The sequence below is a fragment of the Lepisosteus platostomus genome, chromosome 13 (genome assembly GCF_059453375.1).
Source record: "Lepisosteus platostomus isolate fLepPlt1 chromosome 13, fLepPlt1.hap1, whole genome shotgun sequence".
Classification (NCBI taxonomy): domain Eukaryota; kingdom Metazoa; phylum Chordata; class Actinopteri; order Semionotiformes; family Lepisosteidae; genus Lepisosteus; species Lepisosteus platostomus.
Genome location: NC_142623.1, coordinates 39,685,567 through 39,708,333, shown reverse-complemented (window position 1 = coordinate 39,708,333; position 22,767 = coordinate 39,685,567). Strand labels below are relative to the sequence as shown.

At 38.2% G+C, this 22,767-nt stretch overlaps 1 protein-coding gene across 2 annotated transcripts in view; it reads right to left on the bottom strand.

The window, feature by feature from the left end:
- Positions 1-22,767, bottom strand: part of ctnna1 (catenin (cadherin-associated protein), alpha 1) — a 103,821-nt gene that overhangs the window by 8,609 nt on the left and 72,445 nt on the right. For both annotated transcript variants that reach the window (XM_088604611.1, XM_088604609.1), the window contains exons 10-16: positions 21,778-21,870; positions 21,336-21,492; positions 20,591-20,791; positions 19,518-19,669; positions 14,396-14,506; positions 9,330-9,511; positions 5,985-6,090 (exon numbers count right to left, since the gene is read on the bottom strand). In XM_088604611.1, the coding sequence (XP_088460737.1) occupies positions 5,985-6,090; positions 9,330-9,511; positions 14,396-14,506; positions 19,518-19,669; positions 20,591-20,791; positions 21,336-21,492; positions 21,778-21,870 (1,002 nt within the window). The remainder of the gene's footprint in view (positions 1-5,984; positions 6,091-9,329; positions 9,512-14,395; positions 14,507-19,517; positions 19,670-20,590; positions 20,792-21,335; positions 21,493-21,777; positions 21,871-22,767) is intronic.

Here is a 22,767-nt window from a genome sequence, read left to right as displayed (position 1 = left end):
ATTCCTGGAGGAAAATACTAATGGAAGGTCTGACCCTTCCCTGTGTAAGTGAAGGGAAATGTGTAGTGAAATGTAAAGCTTTTTCACTACAGGAATGATCTTTCCATTTCAGCAAAATAATTTTAACCCAAGAACTAATGACAAGTTTATTAAAGTGCATAGCACTGCAGTGAAGGACAATTCCTTTAAACAGTAAATAAAGGTAATAAGCGAGATGGGTATTTTCTGATATGTACCCCCCTGCTGCCTTAACTAAAGTGCCAGTTCAAAAAGTGGATCATTAAAACGTCACCGGTACCATAATATTCAACAGGAACTGCTCTGGGTGTCACTGGCATGAAAAACAGTTACTTCCAGCTGCTGAATATGGGTGATTCAAGCCTGACACTACAGCGATGAGCAGTGGCAGAAGTTGAGAACTGAAGCTGCAAACAGCCTTTATTTTACTTGCCATGTGTCAAGCCTTCTGCCAAACTACTTTAACGTGCTTACTGTCACAGATCCGAGGCAAGCAACGTCTGGAGAGCCAAAGATGTAGAAGAGAACGGGCATGAGAGGGATAGCCTTCCCCCTAGGGGGCGCCACCCCTGAACTGGGAAAGAGCCGATTCTTTTAGCAGGAACAAGTATTACTGCCTCTTTGCTTCACAGTAACGTAACTCTTTGGCAATTTATTTTCTTTCCCACACTGTTAGAAATGCAGCCTCATCAGAAACCAATCTATAAAATACATAGTGGGGGCCATGTAGTAGCACACCATAAAATTAATGCATCCGAAATATCCTGATGAGCAAAAAAAGTAATAATGCTTGGGTATACAATAATACACAACTACCAAGCCAAATTTTAAATTAAAAGCCAAATGCATCGTCTGCTTATTTGCGAGTCGATGCTATCAGTAGTTCTTATTTCCTTTATGTCTGATTTACCGTATTTAAGAATAACTAAAACAGTAGACCTTCATCCATTTTTAAATAAAGAAAATGTCTACAATCCTTTGGTAAATTCATTCATCAGATCACTACTGGTACTACAGTTAAAACCTTTAAAGGGCAGGCAGCCATGAACTGACAATGATGGCAATGAAACATACATGAAAAATGTATCTACTTGCTTGGTTCTCAGTTGTCTGTCTTTGATATTATCCTGTTTTATAGTGACAATCATGAATACACTTGCTATACTGTACAGACATTTAGAAGATATGCTTACACACAATATCCTTTGAACTTCATATCCAAGATCATATTTACTGTAAATGGCAGTAGTAGACGTTCATATACAAGATGCATGTAGCATACAAGTATAAGCAGGATAAACACTATTAAGGTGGCACTAAACTAACTGTCAAGTTCACCGGAGACTCGGATATCAAGACTACTCCTGCTCCCAGTTCATATTCTACATTCTTGGGCAGCAGATACTGAAAGATTTACATATCGTTCAAGGTTAATGAATCTCCTCACGGGGTGTTGGTGTAGCATGCCTTCTCCATTTAAATGAGGGTTCTTCACCTAGAACACCAATCAGATGTCCTCTCCAAAAAAAAGGCAACGAAATCCTTAGTTAAAACACCTGGTGAGGCCACCTGCTTACAACTCCTAATCAAAGCTAAACACTCCAGTTTTTACTGCCATAATCATCTGAATTCTGAAACCATGGCAATGTATTTGAAAATATAGCAGAGATGTAAACATTTCAACAATGTAAAAAAAGAAATCGCTGCTCTGGGTTCTGCGACTTCCTTGGCCTCCTGGGCAGTTGCAGGCGTGCAGTGCTCTCAGCGAGCCTCTGCTCCAGCCAGCACTGAACCACCTGCATGAAGCGGTGCAGCCTGTGACGTGGTAAAAGACAAGTGGCTTGAACACGAGTCCTTCTCCCGCACACTGTTGTGGGGATCATTGCTGCGAGCTGAGACGTGATAAGCACATAAACCACAAGGCCACGAGAAGCATAATTGGCGATTCTAAATATATAAAAAACACTAAACCAGCCAACACATCATCCCACCCCCGTTTATTATTAATGTGTTTTTCCCCCCACATACTGCATTACCTTAATTCCCAGATGAGTAAGCAGGAGCAGCCTCAGCTCACATATTCACGATGTAAAATAATTTAAAAAAAATACTTAAAAGCCAAGGGCAGTAAGCCATCCAAATTAATTGGTCTGCCCTGGAAAGAAAAACCTTGGATGCCATATAACCTGGAAAGACATTAAATTAGAAAAGGCTTTTGACTACAGCCAAACAAACGGAAATCTCCCTGGCAACCGAATAATTTTGCAAAATAAAACTAGTGTAAATTTTTACATATATACACCTTCTATCCCACAGAAGCCAAGCAAATTCTTAAAGCTACCCACAGGCCACTAAACCTGTAATGATGACAGCATTAAAGAAAAATGGTGAAAAGCCTTGCTTTGCTACCTGACCGAGTATCTTGAATCCTTTGCCAAATGTTTTTGCTACCATTAACATCTTCTGGAACATACAACATGAAGGATTTTGTGGCTAATTTATTACTAGCATATTTCTAGAGGAAAACACATTAACCATCACCTTAGCTGCAGGTCACAGAAGGTTAATTTGTTTAGAAATGTATAAAATGATACGGAAGAGTGGATGAAATTTCCCATTCCCTTTGCAGTGTTCCCCATACAGGCTTCAGAATTCAATAGAGGATGAAGGAAATATAGGCAATCAATCAAAGGAAAGGCAGACAACTTTTTTTTACAATATCATGATCTAAGCGCACACAAATGAAATTACAAACCATGGTATCTTCAACAACTGGTTCTTATGGTGCTAGAACAGATAACCTCTAATCTTTCCATACTTTAAATTCCAGAAAAGCACACAAATACAGCTGTACAGTTTAAATGAAATGAAAGCACAGATTGTCTTATTTTACGGAGGATAAAAATGATTCATAGCTGACATTAAACTGAAAAAACTCTAAATTTAAACCATGATGACAAACACCTTCATAAAAAAATCCTTGAAGTCAATTCATCTCATTCTTGTTCATTTGGTTGTAGGACCTTAATGAGCAGAACATTTCATCCATATGCTTCCTGGAAGGACCTGTATCTGCTTCAAAAATTTGCAAAGGTGTCCATTGGGAGTTAATAGTAATAATAGCAGGATATTAATAGTGATAACAGATTATAGTGGGACATTGCCAAGGTATTGAATATTCCCTGATCAGTGTAAAATTGGTGACTCAGGAAATTGTAACCACAAAAAAAACAAACACCAATACCTACAAACTAAGAAAATTTCCAGGTATAAACAAGGTACCATCCCCACTGCAAGCATTCCAACAGCAGAGAAGCAGAATAGAAGAGAATCACATTGTAACACCTTGGCCAATAATAACACCGGAACTTTAAAAAAGCACTCCAGCTATTCTTGAGCAATTCTAAAGACATCACGCTACTTTTTGTGATTTTGTACAGATACAGAACTAGCAAACTGTGACTAAAATGTCACAGTTCAGCATTGCTGATCTTGTCCAAATCTTATGTAATAAAAAAAGGCCTGGCCTAGACTTACAGCCCTTTAAATACAAATTTTAAATACTAAACAGATTAAACATACGAAACACATTGAACATTTTTTGATACAAGCTTAAATTCTGGAGTATGAGGTAACATGCATATTACATTTTAGACTAAATCTCATTTACAGATGATTAGTTGTTTACTGCAGAGCTCACACAGAATTCTTATAAGCCAGTGTCCGTCATAAATTCTTAATAAACTGCAGAACAGACCTTTGTACAGCACTGACCTAAATCTAGCTTCCTATCCTTTCAGTCTGCTCATTTCTTGAAACTTTAATAGGGCTCTGTTACCCACACTTAACTGATTTTACTCTCCTTTACATAAAAAGACAAATACACAACAAACCACAACTCTTTTAATGTACAGCTTAATGGGGGCTAGATGCACTAATGAGTATTTTAGAAGAACAGTTAAAGACCAAAGCATTACAACAGATCATTCTTTTGCTATATGTAAAACACCTGTGAAACATTGCCAACAAAATGACCTGCAGTCAAACACACGTTTGATGCCAAACCTTTGTGCTTTTTATCGTAGCATACATTGCAAATGTCCGCTATAAATCTAAACAATCACAAGCAATTTGACTATTTTCAAGTACAGACTGTGGAATGCTTGTGCTTGCTGAACCAAGAAAGGAGTAAAAATCCTCAATGCTTTATTTTCTTATACTTGGAAATCTCTGGAAAAAAAGCTAATCCTCCTTAGCAGTGGAAATTAATGACAATTAAAACCCTAGAGGCTTTTATTTGCATTAGAAAAAATAATCATGTTCCCTCTAAGATAGAAATGTAGCAAAAGAATACTACCCAAAGCTTTATGCTGCATGTAAAGGTAGTTTAAACAAAAATACCATTGTTGGATGTAAACTAAAATGAAATCAATGTAGGATGAATGTTCATCATGTTAATTTAATAATCCCCCCCCCCCCTCTTTTCAATAAAACCTTTGTCGATTAATACATTTCTGATCCATGTGTCAGATTTGCTGGCTCTGGAGAGTGATTGCACCTGTTTAAAATGTGGATGGTTTCTGAGCACTGGCACGTCCATCTCTTCCTTCGGCCAAGTAAATTTATTTAGAAATATCGCCAACCCCCACCCCAAACGCACACGCACACACAAACCTGTACACTGCCCATCTGTTATCTTTAGGGGATACCATTGGATTTATTACAGTGTGTAAGCAGCTTCTTAGTGCAAAGAGCTGAAACTGTGGCATGACGATCTCCACCCCCACTAAACCCCTTGCTTAAATCCAATCAAACAAACTCAATGCAGGAAATCAAAACAATGAATATTTTCTAGAAAAGGACAGAAGGAAAACTTGAGTAAAGATGTATCAGAGCAATTCAGCAACAAGGTTTCAGGGCATAGATAGTGCTTGTCGTATTTGAAGTATCAATTTGTTCAGTAGGAGTACCGTACACAGAATGGTGATGAATACAGATCGGTATGATGCTGCATTTGACACAGTGGGCTAAAATACTTCCCATGTGGCCCCCGGCTTTCTGTACACCATTCTGTAATATCGGCAGAAAAATTGACATCTTTAATACCTCTGTAACCTCAAATATTTCCAGAGCTTTTTATTATAGAAAAACACTGCATACAGTGTTTGAAATAGGCCAGAGTCCTGTTTACCATACTGGAAAAACAAAAACACAGGATAGTGCCTGTAATGACAATCTGCAGTATTGTGGAGCTTTTCAGAATACCTCAGCCAAGGCCCAAACCTCCCCTCCTAATTCTAAACACTTGTCACAACCTTGCATGTGCTTGTACTGAAAACATCCCCCAATTAAAGAATGATTCTAGAAGAGCTGATCTGTAAAAAAATGGGGACAAATTGCTTGCTTACAGTTATCCATTGTTATGTAATTTTATTAATTTCAAAAAGGTTTCTTAAATCCACAAGGCATGATTTTCTTACATTAACTCTAAACTACAGCTGTTAATAAAAGTGGTTCCTATGTGTTTCTTTGGGAAGAAATGGTAATTAAAGCCTGCATTTAGGATTGCAATCTGGGAAGTACTTTGCGAGGCTGGTATTTTATTTTCTTTGACAAGCTGTTCACAGGTTTATCAAAGCGAAAGTAGTGGAAATAAGTAAGTAAAATAGAATCTATAACCAAAACAATCTCCATAGCTAAAATGCTAGTGAACATTTAATTTTGGTAAATTTTTGGTTGCCAAAACTGCATTTAGAACACAGCAATATTAAAGTGCAAATCCAGATCTAAGTTCCAGAATACTATTCAGCAAGTACTGACAGCACTGTGACTTTGAGGAGACAAATACGGGAAATTTAACGGCTTTCCTTGACCACTGAAAAACAGAGGTGTAACAAAGTCTAGATGTAAACCCTCTGGAGGCGTGAACTACAGGGTTATAAAATGTTTGCAGTCGGGGAACTCACGTGGTCGGCAATGGTACGGCCCAGCTTGTCCATTCTTGACCCAGCTTCTGCAATCTTCTTGGCCGCGCTAATCACATCAGACGTGTTCTTCAGCGGCCCTTTCCCCCTGAGAAATTAAGATTTTCATTTACTCCTGACGTGACGCAACAAATTTTACATTTCACTTAATTTAAAACTCCTAAAAACCCAACTTTATAACCCAGAGAACTTGGTGCTCACAAGCAACATTCTGAAAATATAAAATTCCACTTAAAAAAGAAACCCATTTTTTTTTAATTCAGAACCACAAAAGACACAATCTTTTTATACAGAGGGTACTGAAACTTTAGATTTTGGGAACTGCTGTTCAATTTAACATGGTGTGGCTTTCCTTTACAAACAGAACCCCAACCCATTAAAAGTGCATAAGGATGTACGTGTACTGTAGGCACTACTCACAGCAGTGTAAAGTGCCAGCCTCATGATATACACCATTCTCACCACAAACATCGGATGTTTGGCAAGTCAGGATTTGGATAATTTATTTGAAGAATAAAGAATTAAAATACTCTGGAGTCTAACACCAATATAAAACGTCATGCAGACAGGTTCTAAGACAACTGGTAAACAAATTCTTTTAAAAAAGTAGGTTTTTTTGCTGCACCAGAAAAAAAAAGCTCTGGAATTCATCATCCCTTAAAGTATACAGTGAAGGTGGCAAAAGAGCCACAAACCCATCACTGAATGCCTGATTTGGTTTAATAAACCTGATTAGTGTAGCAGGAAACCTAGTGGTTTTTATAGTACAAAGCGATCTCTACTGGCCATCACTAAAGAAACCCAAACATTACGAACACAATCAAAATCCACTCTCACATCAAGAGGAAATTAACATATACTTCAGTTCTTCATATCACATTTGAAAAGCACGCACAAGGTGACTGCTTTGCGAGGTGACTTTTAAGGGATGCGTTTATCAAATTTGCATTCGCAGCTCAAATAAAATGTCACAAATACCACGAATTAGCTAATAAAGATGCGTGGGAATGTACTGTTCCAGATGGGAGACTGCAGATCTGGACTTCAACATGTTCAGACAGGTGGCTCCCAAAAATGTCACATACATTCACACTACACAATTTTGTTTTCATGAGAGCCTAAAATAAACAACAAACAAGCAATTAAGACTGGAGACAGAACAAGGCTACAGCCAAGCTCTGTGCTATTTTGTTTTACTCGCCTTCATGGGATATTATATTTATTGAAGGACAAAGACCCATACCAAGTTTTAAACTCTTGTGAACCCCCTTTCTCGTTATTCATCATCCGATATTATTATTATTAATAATAATAATAATAATTGCTTACACTTATATAGCGCTTTTCTGGACACTCCACTCAAAGCGCTTTACAGGTAATGGGGACTCCCCTCCACCACCACCAGTGTGCAGCATCCACCTGGATGATGCGACGGCAGCCATAGTGCGCCAGAACGCTCACCACACATCAGCTATCAGTGGGGAGGAGAGCAGAGTAATGTTGCCAATTCATAGATTATTGGGGGATTATTAGGAGGCCATGATTGGTAAGGGCCAATGGGAAATTTGGCCAGGACGCCGGGGTTACACCCCTACTCATTTCGAGAAACGCCCTGGGATTTTTAATGACCACAGAGAGTCAGGACCTCGGTTTTACGTCTCATCCGAAGGACGGCGCCTGTTTACAGTATAGTGTCCCCGTCACTACACTGGGGCATTAGCACCCACATGAGCCGCAGGGTTAGCGCCCCCTGCTGGTCCCACTAACACCTCTTCCAGCAGCAACCTTAGTTTTTCCCAGGAGGTCTCCCACCCAGGTACTGACCAGGCTCACACCTGCTTAGCTTTAGTGGGTTGCAGGGTGATATGGCTGCTGATAAGTCACAGTTATATAGCAGATAGAATTTCACATTATCTATGCACCGTATATACGTTTTCAATTACAAAATTTAGAACCCCACAACTAGTTCAAGAACTTCCTAGAAAACACATTTAAAAACTAAATATTAAAAAAACTAAAGATCCCAAAAACCTCTCAAATACTAGGCTCCTGTTAACAGAACAACCTTATGCCTTATGATAAACTAAACAATCCTTTAAACATGTTCAGTTGAAAAACAAGGTCTCATCACATGGTTTTGTGTAGATATCTTTAGAATGAATATTTCCTTGCAGGGAATGTACAAAGGAGAAGCATCCTACCTTGCATATATTTTGCTGATATGCATTTTAATTAAAATACGTCTATATTCTACAATGCCTGATATCGGAGCCGGGCTAATTTGCATACATCTGCATAGTATTATCATGCAGTACAGCGAACCTGTAGAAAAGAAAGCTGCTTTGCAATAAGTTCCCCTTGATCCTTCAGGGAGAAATATACATATAATCCTGATTAACCTGCTTGCTGGAATGGAATTTTTTTGAAAGACCTAACTGGTGCAAAACATTTCAACACTGCGGTGTTACTGGTTTTAAGGTTCGTGTGCACAGGACATTAAATAAGATCATATTTGACATAGGACAAAAACAGAACAAATACCCAGTGGGGAACAGAACCTAAAATAGTGCGTAAAGTTGCAGCTCACAGGAAATCAACAACAAGTACAGGACTATTCTTTCCTTGGTTGCTGACAATGGTGTATTCTAAAAGCCTATAGACAGGCATTTTGGAAAGGTGCACAGATGGTGGGGACTCTCAGGTGTTTAGCCTATGAGCTTTGTCTCATCTCAAGTGGGCTTTTTTTATGCTGCCAGCTGAAAAATAATGTTGATAAATGACATGGATGACCTTTCTTTCCAGCAGTAACAGTAATGTATTCAAAATGATCCGTTTTCTTCCAGATAACTTTTACTATATAAAAAACCTTGCCTAAAGAGGGTCCAAAGGTCCTGGTCCCTCCATTGTTTTCCCCCAGTGAGTATAAACTTTGGTTAAGACGGGAAACGGCAACATAGTGGCTGAAGAGAGTAATTAGGTCATGTCTTCTCCTTTTTATAGCAATACTCGTGGGATACTTTCCCATTCACATCTTTTTGAATAAAGCAGCATTTTGTTCTACTGATATACCTGCGCCTCATAAAATACTAGGTAAATCAATGGGACACAGGTCTGAAGCATAATCATGCGAGAGGAAAAAATTGTGGCATTTGTAAATGCTAATATATGCATTATACTCTGATGAAATATTTTCTGTGACACTGCAATAAAGATCTGGTCTATTCACTGGATACAAGCTGCTGAAAGAATCCAAAATTCCATGAAAGGAGATTCAGCAAAAAATGTTCCTGCCTTATCCCTGATATGCAAGTCATCTTGCATACTCACCTGGTGAAGTCAGTCATTTCCATCATGATCATGCACATCTGCTTCGCCAACACAATGATGTCATTTCCGCTGTCATCCCATTTGGACACCTCAGCATCAAGCTTGCTCTTTTCCTCCTGAAAACTGGCAACCTGTTCTGCAATCTTGGCTTTCTGCTCTTGGGGCAGCTGTGCCATGATAGCCTATTGAAACAAAAAGAAATCCTTAAGGTCAACGTGACATGCACATGCATTCAAGCCAATGGCTCAGGGCTATACCCTTTCAACTGCTTCAGCTACATTTCAACCTTAAGGCAGCTGAATCCAAATGTTGCGTGTACGTCATGGTAGGTGTCAAGGTTACAAATTTTTTGTAATCTACTTGACAAGTCATTTATGAATACCTTAACCCATTGAGATCCAAGTAAATAGAAAATTATGTACAACTAGCAGACTTTTCTCAGTAGTCAGGAACTCGGCTTAGAGTACACAAATTAAAAGGCTTGGCTCCCGAAAAGACACATTTTTCTCAATGCCTGCGGTAATTTCAAGATCAATAAGAGAATAATTTATTTTCCAGTGCTTAATATCCTGTGCAAATGTATTTATCACCTTTTTAAAGCAATTCCAAGAAGACTAATATCATGGAAAGCACTTTTTATCGACAACCTTTTGATTCGGTTTATTGAGCTTAATTTATTGTAGGCTAGATATCTGCTCTGGTAAAAAACTAATTTAAATACATCTGGGGGCACTTTGTGCCAAGACTGGCTAACAAGGATGCCCTTTGGAATCCCCTTGTGAACTAAATCACCCTCTGTTTACAGAAACAAAGATTACAGGGACACCAATTCAATGTACAAGAGTGCCACTATGCATAGCTCTGACCCACTCAGATTCAGCACTGTCAGGGCGTACTCAGGCAATATAAGCAAGCAAAATATGATGTGCAGTTTCATGAAGGACACATCTATGGGAGTTCTCAGATCAAACGTGCCATTAAAAACACATGAAAGAAAATGATCAGATACAACCTAAATTAAAGCTTATGCCAAACTCTGAAGAGCTAAAACCCAGCACCCCGAATTACTTGAGGTATTTAAGGCACTTAAAGAGCACACAAAGGCTGAACAAGCATTTAGAATTTACAGCAAGTAGTGTACTGGAAGATTATTACACATGGGATTCAAATTAATTCCTTCACAAATAATCATAACTACAGGTACAGAGATACAATTAGGAATAGGACGAAGGAAAAATAATTACAATCCCCTCAGAGTCCTGGCAGCAAGTTAAACTGGAAGCTTGTTGCAGTAGCCTTATGAAGTAACCTTCACAACAGAGGAGACAGATGTCAAACTGATGACCGCCTTTCAAAAACAGCTCCAGTAATAAAGCTTTGAAATAAACCCAGACACACTCTGGGGAATGGTACCAACAGCGCATTAATGATGTCCAAAATACCTTTTTCGAACTTTTCCCAATCTCTCCCAAACCAGCATTATGTAATTTTATTAAAATAATTTTGATCCTTAGTATATCAAAGTTGTTTAAGCTTTATTTGACTTGTGACACTGCCAGTCTCACATGTAACCACAGATGCAAGGAAATGTTGCCAATTAAAAAAAGACCACAATCTCGAGCCCACTGGCTTAGACAGCACAGGGAGTGAACAAAATAATGGAAACACCAAACTATATATACTATATATGATATTTAATGAGGAGTTAGGCCACCCCTTGCCGTCAAACCTTATACAAGTTTTGACCCGTTTCTAGCAGGATATCGGACAATTCTTCAAGAATGAAACCCTCCAGTTCTTTGAGAGATGAAGGAAGGGGAAATCTATTCCGCACTCTACATTCCAGATCGTCCCATGAAGGTTCAATGATGTTCACATCTGGTGATTGGGGAGGCAGTGGAAGGTGTTTGACTTCAACTTGGTATTAATGAAACCAGTCTTGAATCCATTTAGTAGTGCATTATCATCTTGGAATACGGGAACATCGATGTACACACACAAGAGCGTGTACCTGGTCACCTACAATGGCATTGTATTCCTTGACAATTTTACCATGCAGATTATTAAATCGGACCCAATGACTCCCACGGGATGGCTGCCCATACCATAGCACATCCACCATGTTTAACAACTGGGAACAGACGGTGTGGGTTACACGCTTCCTTTGACTTGGGCCAAACAAATCCTTTGCAATGTAGAAAAAAGTAATGGATAATTCAGACCATACTGCTTTTTTTCCCCACCATCACTCAGACATCCAGGTTCTGCACTCATTACACCAGGTTATGCTTTACTGCACACTGGCTTTGGTTATAAGCAGTTTCTGAACAATAGCCTTACCACAAATACCAGCTTTCTGCAGCTCGATGTATAGTTCTTGTTGAGACTGGCTTATGGGGGTATAGATTCAGTTTTCTGGTTATTTGTGAGGACTTCTTGTGGTTTTTAGCAACTCCCTTGTTGAGTTTCAACTTGCAGCCACCATTCCTGTTGTGAGATGCTGGTTTCCCTTGTTTGGTGCATGTAATGATGTTACACTGTTACCCTGGACATTTCTGTGATTGATGTTCCTGTAATTTGGGCACCAACTGTTTGACTTCTTTCAAAGTCTGTTACATTTCATGTTGCTGTAGAAGATTCTTTAATAGCACATATTAAAGTTTTGATTTTAAGACTTGTTTTCTAGCTGAACCTATTGGAAATTAGTATAAAATGTTTTCCTTTTAATTGTGATTTAATTACTGCAAAACATGAGTCATTTTTCATTAAATGTTTCCATTATTTTGTCTACCCCCCGTATGTCACGTTTTAGCTAAACAGTTGATAAATAAGAGGACTTAAGTAACAGGAGAGAGGTCTGGTGCAGAGAAATTATCTATAAACAAATGTGGATTGAACCATTTCTAAAACCAGAAATCAAACATTTAATTAACCTAAACCAGTTTCCACTTAACCTAAACCAAAGATCTTGGCTCCTGCAATCAGCAAGATAGTGCAATTATTTTTCTTAAACTGTAGCATCCTACATAAAATTAAAGCTTCTTCCAGGAGCCAAGTGTAGAATAGATGCTAATTAAAATGCAAGGTTGACATTTTTCCCCATTTAATCCAGAGATGATGAAAGCAGTTCTGTTTGAGGGTCTATAGTACTCTGAGAAAGTATAAAATAATATCTCCAGAAGTCTTGTCAGAGAAAAGGAAAAGGGAAAAAAAGATCCTCCCTAATCTTTAATGCACATTCAGTATTATCATTATTAAAAATCTGAGCACATTAGGAGAATTTGAATTTCAAAGCTTGTATCACCTTGAACCCATTTCCTTTGTGACCCTACAAGGAAAATACTATTTATAGGACCATTTTATAAAGAAAAAAATTAACCATTTTCCTGCTTCAAAATCTTTTCTCCATCTTTTTGAAGTTTCAGGCCTTCTGGTGTAAGAATTATTTCAAGTTAATAGGACATCAAATTATTTCCAATGTAATTGCTTTTTTCTTTGCCCCTTACAAAGAAATTAACCAAAATCAAATTAAGCACTAATAGTTGTATAGTTTTTCCACTGCAAAATAGTTTAGGAATGTGCATTTAATGCCAAAACTATCACTACCCATTAGGAAAATGGTATGTAACCGCTATAAAAAAGGCTTCTCTATACTTTTTGTAATAGATTCTTAAAATACCAAAACCCACTGTGACAAGATCCCTTAAGCACCACTTAAGGTCTCTTCATGCTTTCCAGCCGCATAGGAACAAAATTGTTCAGCTTGTCATTCCTAGGAAACTTCATGTTTACATTTAGTCACTAGAATCAATATAAACACCCATGACTGCATTGCCTCGTTTAAAACAACATCTCTCCCTTTCAATTGGTTGACATGTCTGGATGCGTTTGTCACCAATGTAGCAGACCAGAATATTCAGTGAAGGGAAAATATATATATTCTTCTCCAACAAAAAAGAATCCGCTCCAACTGTGGGTGTCCCCCTACCGCAGAGAGAGGCGGGGGACAAGCCTGGGCTAACAGGAGTCGCAGCACTTTCTGCGGAATATTAATGTGGTTAGCACAGCAGGTCTGTGACCTAATCATTTTGTTTTGCTTTTGTTTCCCCCATCAACAAGGTATTTAAGTTTCCCTTACTTTTAAGATGGGAAAAACAGTTCAGTAGCACTCACTGGCTGTACTTTTATTTTCTGAGAGTCAGGTTTTTGGGTGCTTTTAGGGTTTCAAGTGGAAAAACAGACTACTGCACGGCTCCATATGAAATTATACCCTGTTTTCAAGTAACCAAGAGCGACAAAGGCAGTGCATACCTTCGTCCCATGACCTCTCTTGAGGCTGTCATTTGTCGTTCAATGGTCCTGTTATGTTTTACCTATGTGGATCCACAGTTTGCCCTTTGTGTTGGGTTACTCCTCTTGGCTTAAATGGAGGTTGCTTGTCAATCTGGGGGTGGTATTTAAACCCAGCACTGATGGTGGGGATGGCATCTTATCTGTGTGAGGTTTGTTTTTTGTTTTTTGGGGGGGGTTCTGTTTTGTAGTAATTATTTTCTTTTTATACTTTTTCTTAGCATTTCTGAAGTTGGGCACCCTGAAGAGCTGTTTAGTTTTTTTTTTGTACCTATATTGCATACAAACCTTTGTTAAATATTTCTTGCCAGTTCCAGTTATTTTTCATACGACCCTGTGGCCATCCCTGACTTACTTGCCATGTGGTTTGTTTTACTCCAGAAACAACGCATTTGTAATCTCCATAGTGATTCAATAACACCCCTCCTCATTAGTCTCTCCTAATTCAATGTTTATACAACAACTGACCAATACATGAATGAGTTTACTTTCATCGCTTAAATGTGACGGATGGGTTAAAAACCATGATGAAAGTTCAAATTCATTGAAAACTTAAATTCTTTTAAATCCCTAAGACTGCATTCACATCTTTGAGCTTACTGAAGATTTAGGAAGCGGGAGGGAAGCCCTCACATAATGATGGAGCATCAGCTCAGAAGCCTAAAAATTCAAACGACTGCACCTGTCTACCAGTCTTATAATGAAAGATTTCTTACCCGGGCACTCTGTCCAGCGATCAGCTGGTCGTCCTCTGTCTGCACGCTGGTCCTGCTCCTTACATCAAAGTCCTCAGTCTCAAAATCAGAATCATCCAGTTCTTCTGGGGTCTGTGGACACATTGAAAAGGAGAAATGTCACATTTATGAGCCACTTTTTCCATTTATGCCTCCCTTGGTCAATTAAACCAAGACACTCACAGAAAGTGCTCCCAAGACAACATTATACTTATACATTGTGTTAAGGGGCCTCAACAAAAGGTCATTTTTATAACACTACATAAATACAGTATTTGGTCATAAACACCCCTTTAAGAAGATTTTAGTAGTAATCCATTTTATGCTTCTTTACATTGAATTGCCTTGATTTCTAACCATGCACTCTGTTAACACACATTTTTAATGTGACACTGCACAGTTCAAATTCAAAGCTGCATTGTTTGGCTGTACAATTTCTGGGACAAATGTTTATCATGTATGTTGCATTCAAAAGGCTTTATGTAAGCTTATATGAGTAAAGGGAATTAAATACAGCAAATCAATGGGTATACCATCTAATTGTGACTCTTTTGCATGTTAAAAAACTTTGTATAGAAAAGGTGCAGCAATACATTAGAAGATTTGGTGATGCTACAATATGCATAATCTGACTTCTGTAGAGAAGGATGGAGAGGAAAGCTCTTGGCTCCAGTAAAACTCTGCAGCTGTCCTTTCCCTGGTGCCAGCACTTTGCCCTTTCCAAAGCCTGCACAGAATGCCAAGCATGCTGCATACAATAACTTTGCTCCCACATGTTAATACACACAAGCCACCAGTGGGTTTTCTGCAGACACTGTAGGGGGGAAAGGGATCTGAATTAAATCGAGAGGGGTGAATTCATTAGCAAAATAAAAAGGTATTGTAGTGTGTATGAAATACTAGTATAACCTCCATAACTGGCCACGCTTCCATGGGTTCATACATAAAATGCTCACTGGGATCTTTAGCTTCCATGTAATGCCTCCACTCAATGGCAATCTGCGTAACACAATACGGTTCAGAAATTAGCTCAGAAAGGAGAAGGACAACATAGCTACCCATTCACTGCATTAGATGCATGATATACATAAACACAGTACACAATGTCAACCTCAGGATTGGAACTCCTCCAAGCAATGATTCACTGACATGTTTCCTAAACAAATGATGTTTGCAGCCCAACCTCTAGTCTACAAGGGAAAAAAAAATCAAGCTGTGCCCTGATACAGAAATTTGCAATACAGATTTAGAACACCGCTGATCAATTCTATTTGATCTGCCAATTCATTTACATAATACATTCGGTATAATTGTGCCATTTACTAATCAGTGACTGAAATGTACTGGGGCATCTTTGTGGCTTATGCAGAAAAGAAATAGTGAATCTGCAGACATTCTATTTGCAGTATAAAAAGTGTTATACAGCCTCAAAACTTTCTGCATAATCCAATGGTGCTAAATAATGCATGAGCAACCTCCTACTTAATGTTTCAATATATTTTTCAAGCTTTAGGATTACTTAATAGATGTTATTAAACAATACAGTTTAAAACATTAATGCAAGTATGTGCTGTCTACATACAGGTTTGTATAAATAGAATTGGGCTGGTAGGGAACAAGTTATACATGGACTGTAAAATAAATTAACATCTCTGAAGTTCAACTTGATATTTTAGCAGCAATATGAGGGATAACATTAGCAGTGACATTTTTTAGTGGCAATAAGAAACTTACAGACTGACCCACTCCTTAAGTAGAAAATGTAGATTAAAAATTAATCCAGGAAGAATCCAAATCCATTTAGCTAATTCAAGTTTGTTCTCTCCACCCATCAGTCAGCTATAATACTAAGCAAACAGCAGGGTGTGAAGTGGCAAAGACGACATACAATTGCACTGCTTTTAACTCTCCAACAGGATCTTAGGCTGGTTTGTTTTCTAGAAAAGCACGGCGACTTTCAAGTTGTTCATTTGCAAAGTCCTTCACTTTATTAAAGCATTTACACTGTTCAGTTATAACTAACTTCTGCCTAGTCAATTGATTTAATGGGTCATCAAAGCCAATGGCGTGCTCTATCTGTTCAGATTATGTCCAGCTTCATTCACCTTTTGGGATTTCAGCACTGTGCTCATTTATATTCCGTTCAACATTCACTATTGGAAATTGGATTTTTCTTTAAACTCATGAGTTTCACATGTTTCATTGTGATGCAATCAAGCTGTGATGAAAGATGTAGAATATTATGTCAGTGTAACACAATAATTAAAAAGCAAAATAATGTTGACTGTGATCTTCCTTAAGGTTGCGTCAACCAAGACAGTACAATTTACAACAGCTACACCAGCAATTGGTGTAAGCACCTAAATGTCAAGTGCATGCTTTAGCTTAAACGTCTGAAGTGTCTAACTGTAATCATAAAACTAAAGTAAAATATCTATTTGAATTTTCACCTTAAATAAAGTTGACGGTTCAAGGTAGCATATAGCAATAGGGCTACTAAATGTAAAGGATACAGAAGCAGATTCTTTAGGACTTTAACTGATAAATCAATGTGTCACTAGCTCCATACTCAATGGTAAACATAGTAAACTCAATGGTGTTGTGGATTATCTTGGTGACAGATGATGCTTACCAAACAGCATTATTCCATTCTTCAGATAAGAACTTTGTTCATTTACAGCATTTGTCCAATTACATAACAATGGAAAACCTCACGTAAACCCTAAAGTTGACACAAAATTGTATGACAGAACAAATTCTATTTTCAGGACTGATTTACCGGAAAATGCTTCAAAGTTGGAAAAAAAACTTCACTTCAAAATAAGAGGTCCACTGGAGTTCGAGCTCCACTGCCACAGTGGCCTTCACAACACTTTTTCACTGAGCGCTTTAAAGAATTCTATAGCATTTAAGTAGTAAAATTGTGTGGAAATCCTGAGCTCAAATATTACAATCAAAGCTACTGAAAGAACCATGTTCTGTCTCAAGTGTAACTGAAATGTGCAAAAGCAATAACCAGTGCAAGGAGGAAGCTAAAGTTAAGGTGAGAATTACCTACATGCCTACTCATCAACCAAAGATAATATTTAGATATCTATCGTAGTAAATATATTAAAGTACAACTTGTGATTTTCAATAAAGTCAAAATTCATTTCAACAGTTATACAATAATTATAGCCAAACAGGCTGACTCCAAAGTATTGCTGACTCGACTAATATACCAATATCTTAAGAGGATACTCTGTGTTCTCTGACTTGGAAAAGAGGGTGACGTGAGAAAATGAGACTTATCTATATCGTAGTACTAGAGGGTGAAGTATTGTTGACATATGTTAGCTCATGGCAAATTAAGCAATTTCATAACATACTTAAGAACCCAAAGTAAGTTTTAGTCCACTAGTTGAAAACAAAAGAAAACGGCAGCACAGTTCTACAATGTTATTCTGAACAGTAAAGGTGAAATCCATCCAAGCAGCCAGAATGTCTCATTACTTCTGCTGTTTTAATCCGAGACATTCCCGCGAGCAACCTCACTAGGATCCCAACAGCCCCGCGTTACTGTCAAGCATCAAGAGATGTTGTACAAGGGATAGAAGTATTCTACTTACAGAGGTTAAAGACTGTCCATCTTGACTAGCAGCAACGGGAAGGTTGTCTGATCATATAGAGGAGTAGCCACGTTTCATTTTACAAGTAAGCAATACAGCTATGCTTCCAAGTGTTGCTCAATTGTTACTATGCCATCCCATTTTGAAAATGGAAAGTATAATACTTTCTTCATGTCTTAAAGTAAAATACAATATGCAATTAATGCATTTTCTCACAGTACAATACTTTTGCAGGAGGGAGGTGCGTTAATGTTTGTCTTATATAAACACGCATACTAGACTACTACTAACCATACCAGAATCTGGATTACTGGTTGACTGTGTGGGAAAGGCACCTGGATTTAATGAAAACTCAATATCAAAGAAAAGCAATGAAATGCTCTTCAACAAAAGACAAAGAAGCTCCATATTTAAAGCTCAGACAACCTAAAAAATAATCACCTTACAGCTGTGATAGTTTACACTGTTGTGTAAAACTATAGTTACACATCCCAATTATTTAAGTCATAATTGTAGGAATTTGCATTTACTTTTAAGTAAACAACACATTTCCAAAGAATGGTTACAGCATTAAAACCAGGTAATTAAAACTCGATGTACTCCACCAATTAAGGGGGATTGCAGAAAGAGGGAGAAGAGACGGCAACAAGTCTCAAGTTTATAAAGCGGGAAACAGGACAAAAAGCACATCACAGAAGCCAGCTAAATCACCTTTCACTTTCACAGTGAATGGAACAATGAATCATAAAAATATAACCGCTTGTGCCAATTTGTATCAAAATGGCACACTAAACTGCAGACTTGTAGAAGTTTAGCACCCAGCAGGGAAATAACCATTCACACAATGACACAGGTTTGCTTCTGTTCAGTTTCAAGTCATTAACTTCTGGCTATACAGTATGAAACAGTTAAAATGTCTAACATTAAGGCACGTGTAACAGTGTGAAAATTAACCCAAATAAGAACAAATATAACTGACTGGCCAAGGAAATTTCTATTAAACTCAAGTGGTCATTGATTTGAAAAGCAGTCTACAGATTAACAGTTTGAGAGTTGCAGAAATTTATATAAGAATTGTTCTGGGTGGATTAGTCTGCTATTTTAACCCAATCTCCAAGCTCTTGTGTTTATTGTGCATGCATATCAGGGTTCTAAAAGTAGTAATTGAAATTGGAGATAATATATGAGCAGCATAATTTGGATAAGCGGTTTTAATTTAACCTGCTTTGAATGAAATATTAGCATGTAAATCAGTTTTGTCTTTCTCATACGCTTTGCTATTCGAAATATGTTCATGAGTAATGAAAGCTTATTCTGCTGTATTTACAGGTTTCAAGATTTTAATTTCAAGGGGTCAGGAAATCATACACAACATCTAAAAAGGAAAAATGCCAACCTCAAAAGGAAGATCGTATCTGGCCTTTGAGCTTTCCTATAATTACAAAGGTGAAAAACATACCACATGACAGCTTTCACAATGTAGTAGTCAAACATACCCTGATCATGAGCACGGCCTTCCTGATATCGCGCACACCATCGTACACCAGGCGTGAGGCATCTATGAACTCATTCTCGTCCACTGGCTGAGCTGGGTTAGCACTCAGGGCCTCTACTGCTGCCTCCACTTGTTCACTGAAACGGGGCATCACTGCAAGGGACAGCACCAACAGTTAAAACGGATGGAGTTGGAACTGAATCCTAAAAGCATTTAGTAAAAAATAAGAACACAGGTCCCTTCTCTGCTTTATGTAATTTGGATTAACACTAAAAAATAATAATTTAAAACAAAAAGACTACCTCTAAAGAGGAAAAAAAATCATTTTAAAAGTACAACTACTATGGTATTTGTACATTTTACACACCTTTACAGCAGTTTTACCCATAAGCCCTTTTAACCAGCAAGCCTTCTGGGAAGAAGGCAACATAAAATCACAAGCATTTTCAGCAACGTGCTTTCCGTGTTAACTTGACCTTGACCAGTGAACCCAGACTTTTGCAAAGCAGTTCTAATAGGTTTCCATCTAACCCATAACTATAAAACTAAACCTCCAAACATAAGTTTTTAGATTTGCATTAATATGCACACTCATCAACTCCAATGCTGCAAGCAGGCACAAGGGAGAAGAGTTTGCCTTTTTAGCCTTTTTGTCAAGAAAACACTTTAGACCAGCCTGGAGAAGCACTCCTTGGTATTTCCAAATATTTACAAACCCAATAAAAGCAAAGCAATTTAAAAAACCTGAGGGTCTGATACCATTTTCTTCTCGAAATATGCCTCCTGACAAAACATTATATAGCTGCCTCACTGAAACAACCATATCTGAGAGGCTCCTGACTAAGCCTTATTTTCTCGTGCAAACAATATTTCAGTTTACTAACATTTTCCTGTGTGATTCTCTTTGTGCTGAAAACAACAACTACCAATCTTGAAAATTCTCCCGTGCCTTACTATTCTCATCCGTTCTCCAACATTAGTGAAAATGCAATTCCTGATAGCAATGAATTTAAACCATTAGATAACTGTTCATTAGCAACCAGAAGGTATAAGGTCAGATGTAAAGATGTTTACCTGTATCAGTCAAAAGCTTGGTGGCTTCCAGAACTTTCTCAGTGTAGACGCCTGGCTCGTAGTTGTCCATCTCTGAAGTGACCACATGGACCACTCTGGCTGCCCGCCCTCTGATGGCTCCCGCAGTGCGATCCAGTCCATCCACATCTTTTTCCTGGAGTGCGATCACACACTTGTTCACATCCTCCAAAATGTGATTTTCTGGGAAAGGAAGATGTACATCATTATAAGAAATAAGAATTTCAAGTGCATTAAGGCCATCGTTTGGCACCTAGTAAATCTTCCACTCAAGTGTCCCTGAATGATCAAAGGCTTTTCAAGCCTCATTAGCAAGGGCAAACTCACAGGTTGCAATAAGTTAGGACCTTGTTTCCAATAGACATCAAAATACAAATAGTGTACACTGATATCTGTCCTTGCTTCTAGGCAAAACGCCGCTCAGCTTAATGTGAGCTTTTTAAGCCAGTCTGACAAGGAGTTTGTTCAGGGACTTCACACATACATGACAGATTGGCAATTTTCAACAGTTCGCTGACGGCCAGGTCCTTTCATACGGAAGAGAAAGGTGTTACGGTTATCAGTCTTTCTGGCAGAACGCATCACAAGCTGAATGAAAGAAACGCCAGCCTATGAGCTACCTGTTGAAATGAACAAAACCAAACGGGTCTTGTGCTGCAGGGCTAAAATCCCTACATCTTGAATTATACCAACTTCAAAAATCATCAATCTGAAGCAAAGCGCTTACCGGACACACACAAGAAGTCATCAATTGAAGTTATGTCATCAACAGCATCAGTCAGCACACGAACTTGCCTCTCCCACTGGTCTTTGAAAAGGTCCATGTTGTCTTGAGCCACTTTACTATTTGGCTTTGCAGCAAGAGCTAGGGCTGCATTAATCACCTACAAAACACAATTAAAGGTTCGTCATAAATCTCGTTACATTTCAGCAAGATCTTTTTTTTTATCAGGCTACACCAACCTGAAGTAAAGCTTTTGCACTGACGTGGCATGGATGATGCATTGCAATGTTTTTTATTTACTTTCAAACAAAACCAGCCTGTAAGGTAAAAACCTTAACATGCTGTATACATTGTGAACAAAGCTTCAGCTTTGGTGTTCCTTATTACGCCTTAATGGAACATTCTCTAACAAAAAAAACCCATAGGATTTTTGCAATGTATATACCTGTGGGCAGAGAGTTTCCAGTTGAGAAGCAGCCATACGAACCAGCTTCACGCCTTCTTCGTTGTTGGAAATGGAACAAGCCAGGTTGGCAACCTGAATACAGAATAAAAACAGCTGTATAAGCAAATCAGGCCAGGCTTTTGAATGCATTTTAGTATAAAATTGCACATCAAAAGATGGCATATAATCAAACTTCTTTAGAATAAAAATTAAACTTGATACTCTCACTGGAATGTCATTTACAAAAACATTTTTTTCACGATAAAAAATGTAACTCCGTTTTCTACAACAAACAGCAGAGGAAAAAATAGGAAAAAGGGGGCGAATGTAATACATTACTGCAGGAGGTACATGACAGTCAAAAGATCGGTGCGCGGATAAGGCCTGGCCAGATCTGTATTTTGAAATCCAATTATATTTAGCCACTAAAAGGGGAACTGGCTTTCACGATGCTGTGCTATTTAAACAAACTTGAAGAACTGGTGTTAAAACCTTCAGTACATAGTTTAACATGTACTGGTAGAGGTTCTCATACCAGCTAGAAGTTAGTACTGTGATGAATTAAACATTAAACCCTTTCAGCATCACACACTTCCTATTCACTGCAAACAGGGCAATAACCCTGACGATGGCCTTATATGGTCATGAACCTTAAACAAGGTGATACCCCCTGCTACGCTACTGCCGTCGGTTTAAACCTCACTACTAAAGAATGAATAACTTTTAGCAATGCCATTTTAGAAATCTTGTATTCTGCTACCGTGCCTAGCAGTTTAAAAATACTCTGACCACTCGGTGCATTGGAACTTTAACTCCCTCAGCCCTAAGATTTCTCTAAATATTGGCGTAAACATTTAGAAAAACTACTACTTTACTGACACTTTAATGATGAGAAACCCCCTGCCACCACCAGTAATTCAGATCCGGCCACAACAGAAATCAGACCAATCAAGATATATTCCACTCCTGATATTTCATTAACCTAAATTG